Here is a 22,214-nt window from a genome sequence, read left to right as displayed (position 1 = left end):
TTCTCGGCTCAGAGCCCAGGGAGAGGGGTTGTGTGTGTGTTGAGGGGGCGTGGGGCCAGGGCTGGGCCCCGCCGGGTGCCTCCCTCAAGTGGGGCTCCTTGGCATCCTGCAGGGAATACCCTGCATGCCCCTCGCCCCAGATGAGTCGAGGGCCAGACTAGAGGCCTCATGGAGGCCTGAGGCTGGGAGCCTCTGTCCCTGCATCACCGGGAGCCCTGGCTGGTACCTCACTGTCTGGGCCTACGGATCACCTGCCATGTGAGAGGGACACATCAGGCCTTCCTCACCTCCACTGTGAGCTTCGGGAGCTGGATCTACAGCCACCACCCCCCCCCCCAGGCTGGGGCGTCCACCTCCTCTCTTTGCAATTGTCACTTTGTCCCTGAGTTCAGCTGTGCACTGAGGGGCCAGCCCTTGGCCCTCTGTGCTGCGTCAGACACAGGCTGTTTGGCCAGGGCGTGGGGGGGGGGGGGGGGCGGCCTCCGGAGCCAGGAGAGGGGTATGGGCTGTGCTGAGCAAGTCCCCACTGCCACTCTGGGGACCCAGAGCAGCCCCGGGGCCCCTGGGTTAAGGTGAAGGGGGCTTTGGCAGGAAGGAGGCTCAGTGCCCAGCCGGGCGGCACAGAGATTCCCAGCTTAGCTCTGTCACCCCCCATCTGGGGGCCCGTCCGCTGAGCACGCTGGCAGGACCGGTCCGTGGATGCCATGATTTCCAGGAGGTGCGGGCTCGACAAAAGCAAAATGGCCTGAAAGTCAGGCCAAACCTCCAGGGCCTTGGGCTTCCAGATAGGAGACACCAGGGGAGTGGGGCGTGTTTGAGAGGCCCCAGCTGGGGCCAGGCGACGAGGAGGGCAGGAGGCAAGCGGAGACCACATCCCCAGAATCCACGCGGTGTCTCGCAGTCTGGCGGGGAGAGGCGCTCTGGAGGCGGGTGGCTCTGTCTGCACCGGCCTCGGCTTCCTGGGCAGCGGGAATAAGGGAGTCGTGGCACCGTGCATTCGGAAGCCCAGGGCCTGGCTCCCAGTAGGTGCCTGGGGTACCTGTGGGGGTGGGGTGGGGAAGGAAGAGAAGGGAGAAGGGCAGGACGGTGGGGAGGCCAGGCCGGGGGCCTGGTGCCACAGCGTCTTGCTGGGATGCCGGGGGCCCCACCCAAGGTTTGGTAGGTCCAGAGTCCAGCTGTGTGGGGAAGGGCAGGGCCCTCGGTGCAGGGCCATGGTCATGGGAGCTCAGGGTGCAGCGTGGGGCTTGTGGGTGGCCTGGCAGGTTAGGGAATCTGGGGGTGGAGGAGAGAGGCAGTGTCCCAGAGGGGCCTTGCCCTCAGATGCAGGAGTCCCACCACCAGTGCTCCACAGCAGACCCTCCCCCCCACACTCTCCGTCATGGTGCTGAGGGGCTAGGAAGGGCGCCCACAGGCCGTGGGAGTCCCACGCCGGCTCTGGGGTGACTTGCAGGAAGAAGGGTGGGGGGCTCCCTCCTGCAGGGTGGGGTCTGCTCTGCCCCTCCTGAGGGGCCCCAGGGGGCCTGGCAGCACCTTCTGGCTCCTGACCCCCAGGGCTCACCTAGCCCGCGAGCCCCTGCTCCCCACGTCTGCAGGGCACTGTGCGGGCTCTGCTTCCCAGTCCTTGCGTCCTGCCAGGGAGCCCGAGCCGTGGGGGGGTGCTGGCCGGGGACGGGGCTTTGGGAAGGAAGTGCACACTTTTCTAGAGGAGAATCAGTGAGAAGCCCATGTAATTCTTCCTAGACATGAGGGGTTTTCTCCCCTTGTTTTGATCAACAAGTCCCCAGTAAGTCATTCCAGCGAGGCCATTACCGACGGCTCATAATCTCCCGGGGCTGCAGGCGAAATGGGACCCCCTGGCTCTTTCGCTGAAAACACTTTTCTTGTTTTCTTTCTCCAGCGTGCTGGAAACAGGCCAGCTCGCCAGTTCCATTAACTTAATGAGGGCTGACAGCCTGCAACAAACGTCCCTCATAATCTCCCCGGGATTTAAATGGGGTCCTCCCAGCCGCCTGCTCACACCCAACCTTTCCCGCTGTCTGCACGCCCAGCCCCTCCCGGGGACAGAGGCGGCACAAAGATGCGTTTCTTCACCGGCTCCTTCCAGTGACCCCACACAGGCAGCGTTGGGCTTTCAGGCCGACGTCCCACTGGGGGCGCAGGAACCTGCTCCCCACCCCGGGAGGCCAGAGCCCGGCCACGGGGTCTTCTTGAGAGCTCGGGGCTGCTTGACCGTGCTGACTCCAGGGCCCTGTGTCCCTGCGAGGCCACATCCTTGTTATGACGCAGCCTGGCCCATGCTCTGTTTGTGGGGCCTCAGGCTCCTGAGGCCTCCAAAGCCCGGGGAACTTTCTGGAACCAGCCGAGGCCCAGCCCGGGAATCGGTGTGGGACTCTCTCGAGCCCTCCTCCAAGCTCCCATCTCCTGTCCCTTGCTTCCAAGGGCACCGCCAGGCTCTCAGAGGAAACGGACCCCAGCACTGTGGAGAGGCCCCGGGTCACGGGGCAGGGGTTCCCCGCGGGCAAAGGGGGAGGGAGGATTGAGCCAGATGTCCAACATGGGCCACAGCCGCGGGGTCCCTCCCCCAGGAAACAGTCCCCTGATGGAGGGACTTGGGGGGCAGCGGGGAGGGGGCGACGCACACCTGTTCCGGAGCTGCCCGATCAGGGTCACACTCAGCTCGGCTCCTCTCTCACGTCACAGGCCCTGGCATGGGGGACGTGGCGCCAGGCAGAGTGGCGACAGGAGCCGCCTCTGAGCCGTTCCGCTGCTAGCTGGCAGGGCAGACGGTGAGCAGGAGCGGGTGTCTGGGGGAGGCGATGTTTGATGGTGCCTCTTTTTGGGGGGACCGCAGACAACACTGTCCATGTCCTCGGCCACCGCCGTGCGTCCCCTGCTGCCCTCATTGGGCCATCAGCCACAGTGGCCTTGTGTCCATGACTCCTTCCCTGCCCGGGTCTTTTGCATGGGGTCCTCCCTGCTGACCGCCGTCTCCTGCCTCCCCTCATCCCTACGTGATGTCCCTTTCCTGGGGAGGCCTTCCCCAGGCGGGCTGCTCCTCACCATCTTGGGGATCTCTATCCCCGTGGCTTGCCAGGCAAAGGTGGCTTGGGCCAGGGTGGGGGCAGGGCTGTTCAGGGCCACGGCGTCCCTGGCAGTGGTCACTCCCCTGCCCAGCTGGTTTCAGCTCCCCAGAAGGCCCCCCGTGCCAGCCCCCCCAATCACCTGCTCCCTTCTTCCAGCCCCCGGGACAAGGTGGGTGGCAGGGGGCCGCACTCACTTGGGGTTTCTGTGCTGTTTACTCAGACCCCACCACCTCTGTGGCACCTCTCTGAGGCACCTTGTACCGCACCCCACGTCCTGAGAGGCCATGCAAGGCAGGGCCTGCTCTTCCTCGCCCCTGCTTCTACCGAGAGGCCCCACTCTTAGCAGGAGCTTGGGCCCTGGGGGAGGCACATCGACTCGCCGTGGGTTGCCCTGAACTGCACCAAATTGGAGGGACCTGAGTCTCACGAGCTCCGTGGGCGCTGAGGCGCCGAGCTGCAAGCTGGGTGGGAGTGCAGTGGATCGGAGCTATGCGGAGTCGGGTTAAGTTGGGAAGTTGCAATGAGTAGCTCGTTAGTCTGATCTGTGTTGGGTGGTCTCAGGGGGCCCAGTAGGAAGCCCCGATCTTGGGGAAACAGAGAATTAGTTTCTTTCCCTTGGTTCTGGGACATGTTGAGACGAGTTCCCTTTGCCAAATCTGTTTCGGTCACCTGTCCCGAGGTCCTCGAGGAATTTCACTGCCAACCGGGGACCAGCATGGGATTGCTCTGATTTCTGGATCATCGGTATGAAAACAATCTTACACTGACCTCAGAACCGTACGCGTGTGGTGACTCGTGATGCGGCAATCTGAGGGGACGGGACTGCACGTCACCTCGCGCCCAGAACGCCTGCAGCTCATGTTGTATCTGTCCGGGCATGTCAGGAGGGGCCCACGGGCCACCCCAGAGTCTGGATCTCACTGGGCAGGCAATAGGGAGCCATGGCAGGATTTGTGGCGGGCGGGGGGGGGCGGGGCTTATGGATCTGCAATCTGTTAATTTGTCTCTTGGCCCAGGAAGCCCCCCGTGGCAGCCTTGCTGTTGGGGGACCGGTTGGAAGGGAGAGGCTCGGCCAGCCTGGGGAGTTAGAAGGCCTCTGTATCTGCTCGGGGAGGGAGGAGGCCTACGGCAGCCACATTCCTGAGGCTGCCTGCCTGGGGGCCCTGAGCCCCCCGAGGAAGAACTCCAAAGAAGGCCGTGCCCTGGGCAAAGCCCGGAGGGCTGGGGCTGTCCCCCCTCCTTCCCTGTTCTCCAGAGAAGCTCCCAGCACCTCCGTGTGCCTCCCCCAGCTCCCGCTCTCGGGAGCGGCCGGGGACACTCTCCACACCCTTGTGTTCACAGGATGGAGCGCCCACCACCACCTAGGTTTAGAACATCCTCATCACCCCCAAAAGCAGCCCTGCGCCCCTGCACAGTCACTTCCCCTCTCCCCTGGGGAGAAAACACTAATCGGCTTCCTGTCTTCAGAATCTTTCACCCAGTCTGTGTCTTCTCACTTCGTGGGATGTTCTTGAGGTTCACACGTGCCATGGCAGGAATCAGGGGCAGGGGGAGCAGGGAAGTCTGTGGACCCTCGGGCACAAGAGGAGGTAAAACTGAACGACCTGCAGCCCCGAACCAGGATGTCCAGCTGCGGGGAGCCGTTCCCCTGGGGGACACTCGGCTTTGTACCAGGGCTGTGTGTTCAGCCTGAGCCCCAGCTCGGCAGCTCAGTTTCCACGGGCATCCTGAGTGCGTGAGGTGGCAGGGGTGAACCACCCCTGGTCCCATTCCTGAGCCGGACCCGAGTCTCGAGGCCAGAGCCCCGTGGCAGGCTTCCTCGGCCCACAGAGAGAGGAGCCACAAGTTCAGGCCTTCCCGCCCCGGACATGGGGGCCGCGGGGGGCTCTGAGGGCTCTCGAGCCAGGGCTCATCACCCGCTCCCACCCGGGCTCAGGCCGCGCTGGGCATGGGGAGCAGTGCGGGCCATGCAGCCTCAGCCCTGGCGCTGGGTGTGAGCTAGACGCAGTGACATCAGATTCCTGCAGCATTTGGCACTGCAGGGTGTGCGGGATAGAAACACGTGCTGGGCTCTGGCCAGGGAGGAAGGTGAGGGGCGCCTGCCATGTGTACAAGAGGATGGAGAGGGTTTGAGGACGGTGGGGGGGGCCCATGGTGGGAGGAGGGTCTGCAGGGAGAGCGCAGCAGCTAGCCCCCGCCTCGCCTGGCTGGGCCCTCTCCCCCTGGGGCGGCTCTGCCCGGAGGTAGTCACGGTGGGCTGGGTCCGGAGCCCGCACGGGTCAGCTCTGGGGCAGCAGAAGACAGGTGCAGTGTCTTGATTGCCCCCTGTTTCACCTGACCTCAGAGCACAGTGGCTTCTCTGACCTAGGCAGGGCCATGCCCGGGGAGACTGCTGGTTCCAATTACCGGGATTGCACAACCATGGCCCGCGGGGTGCTATTTGTGAAGTCACCTGACTGGGCTGCGGACTTTCCCGCCTGTACCCAGAGCCGCAGGCTGGAGCTGCCCCAGGAGGGCGGGTCACGGGTCGGGGGGAGACTGCAGGGCCCAGGTGGATGGCACGTGGACACAGAGCCCAGCACAGGCTGGGGGCGGCCTGGACACCCAGCCCCTCAGATGGGAACCTGAGCCCCATGGGAGTGTGATCCGGCTCCCCTGGGGACAGACCCTTGTCCCTCAAACCAGGTCCCACCAGCAGCCTGGGGAGGGGGGGGGGGGGGGTGTTCCCCTGGGAGTCCCAGATGGAAGGGAGGCCAGGCCATGAGGAGGGGCTGCCCTGCTGTGACGGTTAAGGGTCAGGGGTGCCACACACTTGGGCACAAGACTTGGCACTACTGCCGACCGAGAGACTTGTCCCCCTGGTTGGTTCCATCCTCAGTCAGATGAGGGTGAGGCTGACCACTGCCTCCCACATTCGTCCTGAGGTTGAAATCAGTGAGGGTTTGGAAAGCATGGAGCGCGGCGCCCACCTGCTGCTGCGTAGGATGGTGGCAGGTGCCTGGTCAGTAGGCATTCTGGCCTGGGAATGAGAGGCAGACCGTGGAGGAAGGAGAAAGGAGGGGGACAAGCAAAGCCGGATGCATAGGTTTTATTTCATAAAGAAGGCAACCCCTTTGGACTGATTATAAAGTATTGAAAACGGGCGTATGGGATGTAGAGAGAATAGAGCCTTTTCCTTCACCTGGTCCTCCAGCTTTTTGGAAACTTTTCCTCTGAGTCCCTGTCCCCAGGCTTGTGTGGAATGCATCTCAGTGATTCGGCACCCCCAGCCTCTGGGGGGTTCCAGGGACATGCCCGGCCCTGGGACCCACAGGAAGCGGGTGGTCTTGCCTTCAGTGTGGCGATGCCAGGAAACCAACACAGGACCAGACGTGACTGACCATGAGGCAGGTGTTCTTAGAGCTTGAACTGAGGGGTCCCACCTCCCAGACCCCTCAGGCCTCTGACGGGAAGGCGACAGCATCCTGCTGCCTCCCACACCGTTCCCAAGCCCCTTCCTTTGGAGAGACCTAAAAGAGAGAGTCCCCAGAGTCAGCCAGTTTTCAGGGGCAGGAGAGCAAGCGTCCTGGGAGACTTGAAGGCTGGTGAACGGAGATGCTCCTACAGCCTCGCGAGGGGTCCCTGGGTGTAGACCTTCAGGGACAGTCAGCACAGGGCTGGGCCTCAGGCCGCACCAAGAACATCAGCCCGTCTCAGACAAGGGTGGCCCCCTGCTCTCTGTTTCAATCATTTCTATTCATTGCTATGATTCCCTCCCCTCTGCTTGCTTTGGGTTTAATTTGCTCTTCTTTTTCTAGTTTTCGGGTAGCAACTGAGATCACTGGTTTGAGACCTCCCCTTTCTGTTAATGTAATCATGGAACACTATAAATTTCCCTCTAAGAACTGCTTTAGCTGCGTCCCTCAAATTTTGATATATTGTGTTTTCATTTTTTGTTCAGTTTCAGATGTTTGCATATGGCTGGGAGGAAACGTCCTGCGAAAGTGTGATAGAATTTGGCATAAGGCCACCTGGGCCTGATGTGTTCTCACAGGAAGGTCTTTAACCACCCCTTTGATACCTTTAGTAGTTGCAAGCTTGGTTGAGACATTTTATCCCATCTTTATTCAGTTCTAGGGAGTTAGAATTTTTTCTAAGAATGTGCCCAATTCAATCTAGGTTTTCCAAAATTGTTGGCATATAGTTGTTGAGAATATTCTTCTATTACCAGTGTTATCCCTATTTGTAGTCATTTCTAACTTTCTTTTGTACCACTTTTATTTGCATCTTGTCTCAGTCAATCTTACCAGAGCCTTGTCTGTTTTGTTAGTTTTTTAAAGAACCAAGTTCTACCATATTTAGAGATTCTCCAGTAAGACTTTCATGAAGGGAAAGAGATACCATACTCAAGATAAGACACTCCACATTATAAAGATGTCAATGCATTTCTTCCTACTTGATTTACTCTAATTCCAGTAAAAACCCCAACAGGTTTTCTTGTGGGACTTACCATTATGAGTCTAAAATGTCTGTGGAAAAGCTCAGAGCTGAGAGGAACAAAGACCTTCTCAAGGTGGCAGGAAAAATCTTTCTCTCCTGATGTCAGGACTTGGTGTGAGGCTGGGCTGTGGGTGGGAGAGTCAACACTCAGCCCGGGGGATGGAGCAGAGAGCCTGAGTGGGGGGCTCCGGGCTGTGCCGATGGCACCTCGCGGGACTGTAATGGGTGGCGACCCACCAGGGAAGAGGCGAAGGGCCCTGCCTCACACCGTATACAACGGTGAGATACAATCCTTACAGCTCTCAGAACATGCGGGTTACTTAGTAACTTTCGACTCTGGGCGTTTAGAACTCTTTCTTGTACATCACCCCAACACGCTGACTAGGACAGAGGAATACTGATAAAGTTGTTGCTAGAAAATAAGAGCTCCAGTTCCTCAAAAGGCACCTGAAAGACAGGGAGGTGATTAACTAGGATTTGCATTTGTTTTCTGGTGTTGCTGCAACCAGTAACCTCAAACCTAGTGCCTTAGGGCAACCCATGCTGATGGTCTCTGGGTCCCACAGATCAGAAGTGGGACACAGTCTGACGGGTCTGAGAGGTGTCACAGGGCTGGTTCCTCCTGGTGGCCCTCACAGGAAAGCCGTCACCGGGCCTCGTCCAGCTTTGGGGGCCCCTACCGCCGTCAGCTCGCAGCCCCGTCCTCCTTCTCCACAGCCAGGACACTGCCACTGTCTGGCCCCAGCTCCCTCTAGCCACAGCTGAGAAAGCTTCTCCACTTCTAAGGATTCTAGCATCTCCTGAGCCCGGACAGAGAATCCGGAATAATCTGCCCATCTCGCGGTGCTTACTCTTAATCACGTCTATGGTCCCTTTTGCCTTATAAGGTAACAGAGTCACAGGTTCTAGGGTTAGGGCATCTTTCAGAGAGCCTTTGTCTGCCTGCTACAGGGGCAGGTATTCCCCACACATAAACTGACAAACAACTGCTGGGGCTGGGGCGCCGGGGGGCTCAGTGTGTTAAGCGTCTGCCTTCGGCTCAGGTCATGATCTCAGGGTCCTGGGATCGAGTCCCATGTCGGGCTCCCTGCTCAGTGGGGTGTCTGCTTGTCCCTCTCCCACTGTGCTCTCTCTCTTTCTCTCTCAAATGAATAAATAAAATCTTAAAAAAAAAAAAAAAGAAAGCAAACAATTTGTAGGTAGGTAGGTAGGTAGGTAGGTAGAAATTATATAGACAACTTACATCTAACTCATCAATAAGAGCCCAAGTAGCAAAACAGGAAAACGGCCCAGAGACGTGCTCAGCCTTCCCGGTGGAGGAAGCGCCTGGAGCCAGTTGGGGCCTGAAGGCCCTGTTCACACTCATTTTGTTGGCCTGAGCGATGAAGGCTGATCACTGGGGGTGCAGGCTGGGCTGTGGGGCACAGGGTCTCCCACACTGCTGGGGGCGTGCACGGCGAGACCACCGCTTTGAGGGACAGTGCATCATCACCTAGCAAATTCAAATCCACACAGCCGATGACCCAGCGGTCACGTGCCTGCCTGGGTGACACCAGAGAAAACGCCAGTCCGTGCCCAGCCCAAGGGGGTAGTCGAGTGTTGCCACGGTGCTCTCCACAAGCCCAACGCCTGGCCTCCAGCCACACACCCGTCGCAGGAGGAGTGCGAAGGAACTCAGAATATCCACACGACGGAGTATTTTCCGCCATTCCCAACAAACGAACCAGAGTGACATAGAGCCGTGTGGCTCTTGGCAACATCATACCAAGGAAAAGCATAATGCATTTTTATGAGGTCTAAATCACTAAAATAAAAAATATATGCCTGGGAGGGGGGCTACATGTAGATTTGATAAAATGACATCAACGGGAAAGCAAGAATGTGAGGAACACAGATTTGGGAGGATGGTCACCCAGGGTGCCGAGGCTGGAGGATGAATGAGTTGGGGGCCGTCAGGGTCTAGCTTTTATTTTGAGTGGTGGGTTCCTGGGGTTTTTTTATATTGTAAAAAAACCACAACTAATTATGCAACAATGTATAAAAAAATGAAACACCACAACCAAGTGATAAGCCAAGCTGGTTCAACATTCAAAAATCAATTAATGGAATGCCGTCATATCAATAGGCTAAAGAAGAGAAATCATACCCTATCAAGTAATGGGAAAAAAGCAAAGCACAAAATCCAGCACCCACCCAGTCCTTGTCTCCGTAGGAGTGAGGGGTTCTCCTTTCTCAGGGCAGAGAGGAGGGGGTGTGCGGCATCACCACCCCCACCCAAGACCCTGGCCCTCCGGCCTTCCCAAAGCCGGATGGGGTGGCCAAATGGGTCCACCCTCCCCTCAGCAGGTGGGGCAGCTGACGGTCTGGAGGGCAGCTCAGCCCAGGCAGGTGGGCACCCACCCTGCAGCCTCAGCACCTCGAGGGGACCGGGGCCCAGGGGTCTCCTACAGGGGTCTCCAGGTCTGCATCCGGTCACCTGTCCCACCTGCCTGTTCCTGTGTCAGAGGCACCAGAAACGGGCACGAGGCCACCACCTGCCCAGGCCAGACGCAGCACAGAGAAGAGAAAACCCTCCTCGAACGGAGCCAGACAGACCTGTCCCTTGCCGACCGAGGAGTCCTTTGCCTCCAGCAGGGAGGCCCGCAGGCAGGGCTGTCCCCAGTGCGGGGCCAGCCCAGAGTAGGCCTGAGCGGAGCTGGGCCACGCCCTGGCACCCCAGCCCCAGCTTTCTGCAGGCCTGGCCGGTGCTGCTTGGTCGCAAAGGCTGTGACTTTGTTCTGCAGAGCTGGCCGAGGTGAGCAGCTTTGAGAAGCCACTAGAGCGGTCACTGGCCGTGGTCTTTTGTTTGAGTGAAGCAGGATCTGAGGAGCCCTGAGCATTGTCCCAGGACCCCAGGCCGTGGCCAGGCTGTGGCAGTCACCGCCAGTGGGGGGCCCTTCACACACAGGTGTCCGTAAAGCCCCAGCCCTCCACCTGCCCCGTCATTGCAGGTGATTGAAAAGAATCAGGGACGTGAGGCCAGGGTGACGTCCCCTGCCATCTCAGGCCTGGGTGAGGGCTTCGTGAGGCCAGCGCCCACCCCCCAGAAGGGGAATCTCTGCGACCCGGGGCCTCCCAGAGCCCGAGTCAGCTCCGCCTCCAAGCCCTGCTCACAGGTGCGCGCGCGCAGGTGCGTATGTGAGTTTGTGCATAAGCTGCTGCCCCCTCCTGCACAGAAGTGTGCTATTAACACCTGACACGGCGCTGCGGTCGGAGCAGAAGCCAGGGCCAGCCTCCGCGCCCGCCACTCCGTGTCCCGCTGCCCCCGGGCTCACCCACTCTGTCCTGGGGAGCACCCACAGCACCTGGGGCAGAAAGCCAGGGAAGGCTGGGGCGTCCCATGGGCCCGTCTCGGGCGATACAGAGCCGGCCCCGCACCCGAGCCAGCATCACCCGCAGATCGGAGGGCCGCCCGGCACTGGGGGCGGGGGGAGGTGCGGGGAGCCGGCTGCCGGTCGTCCCTCCCTCAGGTTCTGCCCATCCCCGCCCAGGCTGCCCACACCGGGGCGGGCAGAGCCCTGTGCCCAGGCAAGGCTAAGGTCCCCTCAGAGCCTGAAGGTCCCCCGGAGCTGCCCCACACCCATCCTATCCCTACTGTGCCGTCAGCACCTTGGTGGAGCAGACATCGCCTGCTGGCCCGGTCCCACAGTCCCCAGGCCCAGCACCCCCAGTCTGCTGGCCTTCCCTCCACCTGCTGGCTGGGAGCTCGGGCCCAGAGGCCTTCCAGCTGGCCATTTGGTTTGGGGCTGACCATGGGCCCTGCACCTCTAGGGGCTGGAAGATGCTTGGGGAGGGGGGAGAAGGAAGGACAAAGGCTCTGCGTGCATCTGAGCCTCAGTCTTCACAAGGGCCCACACCTGAACGACCCTAAGAAGACGGCTTATCCTCCTCCATGCGTCCAGGAAGATTCCTCAGGCTTATCCATGCAGCACCCCAGCCTCCCTGGTGCAATGAGGCCTTCTGTGGCCCCGGGGATCCCCCTTTTTGGAACTGGAGCCACCTGTGGGCCTGGCTGATGGCTGCAGGCTGGCCAGCCTGACAGCTGGGGTGCAGCTGAGAGCTTCAGAGCCCCATCGCCCTCAGCTGCGTGTCCTCCCCTGCCCATGGGGTGCCATTCCCTCTCTCTGCTGAGGCCACAAGAACCGCCTGGATTTTATAGGGCCCCTTTCCCAGCTGGAACCCCATGGTGGCACAGAGGGTCCTTGCCCGGTGACCAGGTGCCCACCCCCAGGGGTTTACCAGCTAGCCCCAGTGGCCAGGGCGGGGTCCTCTGTGGGTGTCAGCGGCGTGTTCTTTTATAGTGCTGTACGATATTCCCCTGCAGGAATACACCACCATCTGCTTCTCTGTGCTGCTGTGGACATTGGCCTTTGAGTTTTATTTTCTGTGAGTAAAGCTGCTATAAACATTCTGATACTGCCTTTTGGCGGACGGGTGCACTGATTTCTCTGGGGTGTGTATCTGGCAAGACAGATGCTGGGCCAGGACGTGGGCCCATCCAGGGCTACAGCCAGGCCGCTCTCCGGCGTCGTCAAACCAGCCCATGCTCCCACCAGCAGCACAGATGGGTCCGTTAGGCCCCATCGTCTCTAACGCTCGACATTGTCGGTCCTTTTCATTCCGGCCACGGTAGTGAGCGCATGCAAGTGCTTCATTCTAGTTCTGATCAGCATTTCCTCGATGAGTAATGGTGTTGAGCACCAGTTCATGGGCATGTGGACATCCCTTGTTGGTGAGGTACCCATTCAAATCTTTCGTCTATTTTTTTTTTAATCATGTGGTCTTTTCCTTATTGGTTTATAAGAATTCTAGATATATTCTGGATACAAGTCCTTTCCCAGAAAATGTCCTTTCCTAGCCTGTAGAGTGTCTGTTCATTCTCTTAATGATGTCTTTCGATGGAAAGAAACTCTTTACTTTAAGGAAGCCCCATTTGTCAAATATTTCTCTTTTATAGTTAGTGCTTCTTGTGTTTTGTTAAATCGTGGCCTTTCCCAAGGTCACGAAGATGCTCCGCTGTTCTGTTCTCCAGGCTTGATTGCCTTTGCCTTCCTATAGGTCTCTGCCCTCGCTGGAATTACTTTTGTAACTGGTGTGTAGCAGGGACCCACAGCTCATGTTTTTTTCATATGGATGTCCAATTTGTCCAAGGGCTATTTATTGAAAAGAACATTCTTTCCCCAGTGGACTGAAACAGTGCCTTGGTCATAAACCAGGTGACCACACATATAAGCATTTTCACCTTTGGATGTTCCATTCTTTTCCACTGAAGCATTCATCAATCTAATCTAGTGCCACCTTATTAATAGTGCAAACTAAGACCACCTCCAGTGATACCCAGTGTTCATCCTTGACGCTTGACAGTGAGCCTTGAACTCTGTTGTGTACATCTTCCACCTTTGTTCTTCAAAATCGTCTTGTCTTGTCTGCTCTTGGTTCTTCACTTTTCCATAAATATTTTAGAATCAGCTTGAAATTCCCCCCCAAAAAAAATATTTAAAAAGAAAAGCATTCAGAGACTGATTGGAGTCACATTGAATCCATACCTCAAAATTAGCACCTACAAATATTAAAACTTCCAACTCATAAACATTATATCCTGAATTAATTTAGGGCTTCTTTCCTTTTTTTCACTAATGTTTGGTACTTTTCTGTGTAGAGACCTTGCTCGTCTCTAGTAGATTTATTCTCAGGCATTTTATGGTTTTTGATGCTGCTGTTATTGGCATCTTTTTGTTTTATTTCCTCATTGTTACAAGCATATAGACCTACCAATGATTTTTGTATGTTGTCTTTGAAACCGGTGTTCTTGCTAAATTCATTTATCAATCAAAGAGTTTATCTGAAGATTCTGAAGATTTTTTTTTTAACATCTATGATTACGTTGTTAGCAAGTAACAGTGGTTTTATTTTTACCCTGTCCCGTGATTCTGTCTTTCATTTCCTTTTCCTTCCCTTGACGCACTAGCTGAGACTCTCAGGACAACATCAGGTAGAAAGGGTGACCATGGACAACCCTGCCTTGCTCCCTCTCTCAGAAAGAAGGTGTCCTAATATTTCACCGTTGAGTGTGACGTTAGCTCTACTGGGTTTTGTCTTGTTTTGTGTTTGTATTTGTTTTCTGCGTAATAGAGTTCCCTTCTATTCCTGCTTTCCTTAGAGTCGTGTTTCTAATTAGGAATGGCTCTTGAGTTTTATCAAGTGTTTCTCTGCATCTTTTGAATTGATTATATGTTTCTCCTTAGACTTATTCTGTTGACTTTATTCTGTGATTATAGAACAAATATAATTTATTCTTAACTTATTCTGTGGCCAGTTATGTGGGTTTATTTTCAGATGCTGATGCAGCCTTGGATAACTGAATTAAACTTCATCGATCACATGTCTTTATAGACAGCATTGGGTTTAGTTTGTTGCTATTATACGGGCAGGATATTTGCCTCTATGTTTATGAGAGAGATTGGCTGGTGATTTTTCTTTCTTGAAATATCCTGTCCAGTTTTGATATAAAGGCTATGCTGCTTCATAAAAATCCTCCAGAAGATTTATATAAAACTGGTATTAGTTCTTCCTTAAATGTTCAGAAGAATTTACTGGTAAAATCACCTAGACTTAAGGTTTTATTAGTTTGCTTTATGCAAAGATTATTAAAATTCCTAATTTAATTTATGTGATTATGGGAAATTTGGATTTTTTATTTCTTCTTGTGTCTGCTTTTATATATTATGTTTAAGGGATTGATATATTTTAACTAAACTATCAAAATTACTTTTGTACATAATGTCCTCTGAATAGAGTTTTTAACTCCTGAGTCTGTAAAGATGTTCTATTTTTGATGCCTGACATTGGTGATTTGCATCCCCTTATCCCCCAGTCACTCTTGTCAAAAGTTTGTCAATTTCATTAGTTTCTTCAGAGAATCAAAATTTGGCTTTGTTGATGTTTTTAATGTAATGTTCATTTTTTATTTCATTGAGTTATACTCTGTATTATCTCTTTCTATCTACTTTCTTTGAGTTTAATTTTTTATTTTTTTAATATCTTGAAAGAGAGTTTGGCCTCCCTCTTCTCTAATGTATACGTTTAAGGTCATAGGTTTTCTCTAAGCACTTACTTTACTTCATGGTACCTCAACCACTTATTTAGCTGTGATAGGTGACCTTTTTATTATTATCCAATTTAAAATACTTTCTGATTCTTACTAGATTTCTTCTTTGACCTTGGGTCATTTAGATTAATTTCTAAAACACTTAAGGATTTTCTAGTTATCTTTTTCTTATTGGTTTTCGTTTAATTTCACTGCAGTCAGAGAACATACATATATGATTGAATTTCTTTGAAATTTGATGGAACTTGCTTTTAAAGCCCAGTGTATAGTCTGTTCGGGTAAATGTTCCATGTGCACTTGGAAAGCTTATGTACTCTTCAGCTACTGAGAGCGGTGTTCTGTAAATGTTGATTAGGTCAAGTTGCTACTCATGTCATCCAAATTCATCTCTCTGTTGATGGTTTGCCTGCTCTTCTATCAGTTACTGACAGAGGTATATTCAAATCTCCCACCGTGATTGTGCATGTTCTTTTTAACCTCTTAGTTCTGCCAGTTTTGCTTTATATATTTTAAAGTTATGTTTTTAGGTACATACAGATTTAGAATTGATATCTTCTTACCAGGGTGGCAGCTTTTTAAATTATGAAATATCCATCTTTGTCTCTGGTTATATTTAAAGTTTACTTTGTATGATACAGTTTACCTACACCAGCTTCCTTTGGGCTACACCATGATATATATTTTTCTATCATTTTGCCATCAACCTCTCTATGTCTTTATATTTGTGTAAAGATTTATATATAGATTTATAAGCAACATCTAGTTGCCTTTTGAACCCTGTCTGACAGTGTTGGTCCTTTCATTGAAATGTCTTGTCCCCTTGTAGGGCATGTACTCCACTGCCTTACACTCCAAGTCTGTCTCATCACTTCTTCCTTATCTCCTTCCGTGCTTCTTCTGGATTAATCAAATATCGATACTATTTCATTTTTATTCTCTGTTAACGTATCGCTTTTACATAGTTCCATTATTCCATCAGTGGTTGACACCCTGACTCATTAGGGTTGACCTCAGATTAGCACTTCTACCATTTCCCTACAGCCCGAGGTACTCACAGCTGTGTGACTCCATCCGTACCCTCTGCCTTTTATGCTATTTTTCTCATGCATTTCTGCTCTGCATATACAGATGCAGGTATGTATAGTTTTTAAGTGCATGCAGATTTAGGGTTGATACCTTTCTCCCGAACCAACCATTGTTTAAAATTATGAAATATCCCTCGGTCTCTAGTAATGTTTAAACCTAATGAAGCATTACCATTTCAGTCAATACAAATTTAAACTTTCTCATAAATCTGTCCTTTTATGTGTTCGTAACTCCTTCCTGTATTCCCATGCTGCCTTCTGGGATCATTTTTCTCTGCCTGTTCCCCGAATCATTCTTCCAATGCAGTTCTCCTAGCAGTGAATTCTCTTGGTTTGGTTTCAGCTTTTTTTTATTGTGGTAAAATATACATAACATAAAATATAGCATCTTAACCATTCTTGTGCACAGCTCAGGGGCCCTAAGCACATTCACATGTTGTGCAGCCATCCCCACCTTCTGTCTCCAGAAACTTTTCATCTTGTGAAACTGAAACTCCATCCCCATGAAACACTAACTCTCTGTCCGCCTCTCCAGCCCCTGGCTCCCACCACCCTGCTGTCTGTCCCTATGAATCTGACTCCTCTAGGGACCTCATCTGAGTAGAATCCTACAGAATTTGCTTACTTTAATTTCTTCTTCATCTTTAAGGGTATGTTTGTTGGGTCTAGGATGCTAAGTTGGTAGTAATTTTCCTTGAGCACTTTAAAGATGGCACCTGGCAGGGCTCTTGGGTGGCTCAGTCGGTTAAGCATCTGCCTTCAGCTCAGGTCATGATCTCAGGGTCCTGGGATTGAGCCCCGCATCAGGCTCCCTGCTCAGCGGGGAGCCTGCTTCTCCCTCTACCTTTGCCCCTCCCCCTGCTCATGCTTTCTCTCTCTCACTCTCTATCTCAAATAAATAAATAAAATCTTTAAAAAAGATGTCACCTGGCTTTTATTGTTTCTGTTGAAAAGCCAGTCATCAGGATAATGTGTCATTGTCCCCATCCCCTTCCTCACTGCTTCTGTGACATTCCCCGTGCCTTTGGTCTAGCGGTGTTACTCTGATAAGCCTGGGGATCCAAAGAGCTGCTTGCATCTGCGGCCTGATGTCTTCCATCATTTTTGGAAAATTCTCAGCCACTGAGTCTCCCTTTTGTCTCCTCTCCTTCTGGGATTCCACATGTGTAGGAATCCTATCGCCCACATCTTGCATTTTTTCAGTATGTTTAATTCTATTTTGTCTCCATGCCCCCACCTGGCAATTCCCTTTCAGTTCACACGCATTCCTTTCTTGTGCGTCTCCTCTGCTATCAAATTCATCTGCTGCATTCTTAATTTCCAGTATCGTCCTTTCTGTTCTAGAATTTCCATTTTATTATTTTTAATACAGATTTTATTTCTCGGGTGAAATACTCCATCTATCTTCTTGAACCAATTAATCATGGTTATTTTAAAGTCTTTATCTAAAAGCTCTGAAGCAAACCACAGCCATCTGTTCACTCGTGAGCCTGTGGGTCAGCGTTTTGGGCTGCTCATCTGGGTGGTCTCCCTTGGGTTCATCCAAGCAGCAGCTCGGCAGGACCGGGTGGTCTCAGCTCTCCTCCACGTTGCTCTTCCAGCAGCCTGGCTCAGACATAGCCATGTGGCTGCAGCATTCTGACAGGATGACAGTGGGAGCTACGAGGGCTCTTGAGAACATGGTCCACTTCCGCCGTGATGAAAACGGACCCCACCTCTTGCTCAGGGGAACTGCAAAAGATCTTTGATCCACACCAGGCTGCCCTTGGGCCATAACTTTTTGCATTCCTCCCAGGGCAAAATTCACTCACCCCTCCGGGACACCTCAAAGTATCCTCCAATTAATGACGGCATCATGCTCTAGGTCCAGCATCTTAGGATCTGCCATTTTTTTCCATCATCTGCCCAATACCTGGTCTCCAAACCAGCACCATATGTTTGAGGATCTTGATATGACTGGGCCCCATGTGGGGGTCCTAATTTCTTTATCTGCAATCTATCACCGCCTAGTAAACCACACCTAAATGTAGTGGCTTAAGACCACAACCCGTTTTCTTGCTCACGATTCTGTGGGTCAGCAGTTTGGGGTCAGCTCCGTGGGGAGATTGTTGTGCTGGCTTTGGGTGCATGTTCATGCAGATACAGTCATCTGGAGGCCGACTGGGGCTGAATGGTCCAAGATGGCCTTACTCACATGTCTGTTGCCTGATACTGACTCTTGACTGGGGCGCCTCTCAGCCACCCAGCTCAGTCTGGTTCACGTGGCCACATTCCAAGAGCACATCAGTTATACACAGTGTGACTTCCCAGCATTCTTTTTGTCAGAGCAAGTGTCAATGTCAGCCCAAATTCAAGTAGTGAGAAAACCAACTCTATCTCCTGACAGAGGAGCTACAAGCATTTGGGCCACTGAATCTTCCACACCTCGAGATCTGTTTCTGTGGTCTATTTTTTCCCTTGGCTTTCAAGTTTTTCAGTATAAAAATATGTAAAGGCTCCATGATATTATCTCCCTAGAGATAATTTGGTTTTCCTCCAGCGTATAAAAGGTGCAGGGCAGAGCACTGTTCCTGGCAGAGGGTTGGTCACGTGCAGTCTTGGCGGCCAAAGCCCCACCACCTCCATGTGGGTGTAGTTCCTTCTAGACTTAGGCATGTGCTTAGTCGTGTTTCCTTTTTTGATGTTTCTAGAAAGATCTTTGTTTCTAGAAGGATCTAGGTTTCTAGAAGGCACTTGAGAGGGGAAACAATGCAACCTCCTGACAGAGTGACTCCGGTAGTAATTGTCTGGCTAATTTGTCCTGTAGCCCCTACATTTTCCAAGCGTGTGCCCGTGTGTGGGGACATAGAATGTTCCAGCTGAAAGGGGCCTTGGGCGCCCTCTGTTTGCACTCCCTCCCCATTATACTGGTAAGGAGCCTGAGGCCCAAGGGTGAAAAGAAGCTTCCGTGGTTCTTCTGTGCGTCAGAGGCACAGCCCATGTGAACCCAGGACACTGACTCCCGCACCATTTCTGAGCAACGGGCAAGGCAAGGGTCCCTCTGGGATCATCCCGCTAATTAAAAGTCTCTTGCCTGTGGCCTGCCCTCCTCCCCCACCAATATGGAGCCTTGAAGTCCTCCATCCCATGGGGTTGGACATTCTCTGTGTCTCTGGAAGGGCCCAGCCCTCATGCAGCGGGAGACACTTGGGAATGCGCCAGGTGTCTGAAAGTGCTGGGCACAGGATGACGGTCACAGGGGGCCACTCACGCCTCCTCCATTCTCCACCGCAGGCTGCGGGAGCACCACCGGGCCACCATCAAGGTCATTCGGCGCATGCAGTATTTTGTAGCCAAGAAGAAATTCCAGGTGAGTCCTACACTAAGCCCTTCTGCCCTGGGCCAGGCGCAGGAGCTCCTCTCCCACCACGGCAAAGCCTACAAGGCCTGCATACCCTGCCACACCCTGGACCTGACCCTTCACTCACCAAATACCCTGAAACGACTTCATTGTCTGTCTCTAAGACAGCATGCCCCTGGAAGGACCCTGCCCCGAGGTCCAGCCTAAAGCTGCATGCACGCAGAGCCTCAGGGACTCAGCCTTCTCTCCCCTAATGGACTGGCAGATGATTCAGGAGTGACAAAGAGGGTGCCAAGTCTGCCCCACATCACCTGGGCAGGAAGTGGGGTCCCCTCGACTCCAGAGCCCTGTCCCCCAGAGTCAGTGCTCTTGGCCCTGTTCTCCCCCCGCCCCCAAAGGGAGTCAGGAGAACAGAAGGGTAGCCTGGCCCTGCCTGTGCCCCAGGGGGTGGCCCCCCTTTATAGGGAGAGGGAAGGGCTCCTCCATTGGTGGGGCTGGAGCTAGAGGGTTGCCCTTCCCCATCCCCTTCCCTCCAGGGCCGGGTCTTCGGCAGCCGCCCGTTGGAGCCCCTGGAGCCTAAGGGCCCCAGAGAAAGCCAGCTGGTAGCAGGCTCAGCTCCTTCCTTCTGCTGTGGGGACAGTCCTTGGTCTGAGGAGGTCCCTGGCTCAGCCTTCACTCTGAGAGCATGTGGAATTCAGAAACGGGGACCCTCAGGGATACCCATTCTCCTTCCAGAAGGCCTGGCCACCGTGCTCCTCCCGCTGACAAGCGCCACATGCAGCCCTCGGGGCTCAGCAGCTGGCCACCGTCTCAGGGGTGGCTCGCACACACAGTCCCTCAGTGGTACTCTGCTGCCTGTCTGCCTGATGCCCCCGGGCAGGGAGGCCATTCACTGCCAAACTGGGACAAATTGTGCTGAGGGTCCCACCAGGGCCTGGGACTTCTCATTGCCCAAATACACGAGGCATGGTAAATGCCATTCTTGGCTGGCACCCGGAGGTCCCCCTGGCGATATCCTGGGGAAGACGTGATGGCCCCAGAGATCTAGAGTATCCGAAGTTCATGGCCTGCCTTCCCAGAGGCAGAGGGGCAGCTTGGGAGGGCAGGGAGCTGAAGGGGCGCTGGAAGAGGAGGGGCCCGCCTCCTGGCAGCACCAGCATCTTCCTGGTGGGGAAGGGGCTGCAAGAAGCCCCTGCAGGGGTCCACTCTGGGCAGCGTGGGGGCGGCCCTGGGAAGGGCCAGGATGTAGTACCCTCACTGGCCAGCAGCCTAGCAGTGACAACTAAAACCCCAGACATCAACCTGGTAGAGCAGGGGGCGGGAGTCGGGGGGGGTGGTCAGTGGGGAATCTTCTAGAATGGGGATGGCCCCCACCCGAGAAGCCAGGCCACTGAGGCTCCAGAGCAGGGCCCTGCAAGGCAGCCTGGAACCCACTGCCCAAGGCGCAGTGGGAACTGGGGGGCTGTCCTAGGGTGGGCAGTGGGCTTGCAGGGTTTAGGGGCACTCAGCACAGCAGGCAGAAACTTGAGGCTTCTGGCAGGCCCAGTTCGGGGGTCACGTGGGCAGCTTCCAGCTCAGGACAGAGTTTGTCCTTGGCAGATGTGTACCCACCATGGCTGGAGCTGACTTGGGGAGCACCCCGTCCCCGAAATGCAGGCAAGAAAACTGCCCATGGGCATCAGCAGGGGCCCTGTACTTCCTTCCAGGCTGGGTGTCCCCTTTCCTGCTGCCGGACGCAGGCCAGGGCCCTGCGAGTGGCCCCCAGAGGCAGGCCGGGCAGCCCTACCTTCCCTGCTTCCTGCCCCACCCTGTGCCCAGGACCCTTGGGGCCCCCGAATAAAACAGGTGGGACCCTTTGAATGGAGATGGTCCTGAGAGCCTCCCCGTTTGCCCTGGTGGGGTACAGAGGCTCTCGAGCAAGGCGGGGGCCTGGGGCGGCCTCAGCCTCACCAGCTGGCCCTTGTTGCCACAGGGAGGAGGGACCCACGGGGGGAGCGGCCGTGGTGGGGGGCGCCTGGCAGTGAGGAGCTCTGCGGGCTGCAGGGCAGCCTCCACCCCAGGCCCAGCTGTCAGGGATGTCTTCCCTTCCCCCATAGCAGCCTGTTTGTCTGTCTGCATGCACCCCGCCCCCGTCCCCGGCCTCAGGGGCTGCAGACGTGGCGGGTGGCCCCCCGCCCCCCCCCCCGCCCCCCTGCCTCACTGCCTGGCCGATAAGTGCCCGGCGGGCCGCCCCTGTGTCTGGCCGGAGGAGCCAGAGGCTCTTAGCCCTTCGAGTTTGCCTTGAACTCCCATGTCCACCGTCGGTCCCTCTGGACAGCCCTGCATTATCTCGGCTCATCTCAGGCTCCTGCTGCTGCCGCCAGAGGAAATGAGCTCTGGAGAGAACGAGCGGAGATGGTTTCTCCAGCGGGGCCCCAGGCCGCCCCTGACAGAGGCCTCCAGGAGTGCGGACCAGACCCGGGGGGACTAGCGGCTCCAAGATAAGTCTCAGGGCGCCTGGGGCCCCGCCGGGACATGGGTCCTGGGGGTCAGCCAGGCGGCACTGACCCTCCTGTGGCCTGGGCTCTGAGCCCCCCTGCCCCCCAGAGCCGAGTCCAGCCGCCACCCCTCTCCTGCGGACACACGCCCGGGCACGTGCTCATACTCTCCCCCTCTCTCTCTCACACTCTCTCTCTCGGGCCTTCCCAGAGACACACGTGTGCACACACACAAGCTCCTGACACACTCAGGTGCCCACATTCACCTACAGGCAACGGCCCACGCTCTCCAGCCTGTCTGGGAGCCCAGCCCAGAGCTGTGCGCCACCCCGCCCCGGGCCAGGCCCGCACCCCCCAGAGCTCTGAACGCAGCCCGCGCCCCGGCCCAGACCTCGCTGGCATGCCTGCAAGAGCCTCAGGCCTCACAGAGCCCTTGCCCTCAGGAGGCTGGCTGTCATGACCCAGGGCCACCTTCTGTGTGCACACTGAGGAGGAGCGCAGACTCTTACAAAGGGAGGGGCGGGGCTCAGCACCTCATCTTACAGAAGGGAGGGGTGGGGCTCAGCACCCCCAATCTTGCAGAAGGGAGGGGCGGGGCTCAGC

At 55.0% G+C, this 22,214-nt stretch overlaps 1 protein-coding gene across 3 annotated transcripts in view; it reads left to right on the top strand.

Moving 5' to 3' along the window:
• Nucleotides 1-22,214, top strand: part of KCNQ1 (potassium voltage-gated channel subfamily Q member 1) — a 323,026-nt gene that overhangs the window by 224,738 nt on the left and 76,074 nt on the right. For all 3 annotated transcript variants that reach the window (XM_032414587.1, XM_032414586.1, XM_032414588.1), the window contains exon 12: nucleotides 19,068-19,143. In XM_032414587.1, the coding sequence (XP_032270478.1) occupies nucleotides 19,068-19,143 (76 nt within the window). The remainder of the gene's footprint in view (nucleotides 1-19,067; nucleotides 19,144-22,214) is intronic.

Source organism: Phoca vitulina, unplaced genomic scaffold (genome assembly GCF_004348235.1).
Source record: "Phoca vitulina isolate PV1807 unplaced genomic scaffold, GSC_HSeal_1.0 scaffold16, whole genome shotgun sequence".
Lineage (NCBI taxonomy): Eukaryota > Metazoa > Chordata > Mammalia > Carnivora > Phocidae > Phoca > Phoca vitulina.
Note: the sequence above shows the minus strand (reverse complement) of the source record. Positions and strands in the feature narration are given on the sequence as shown.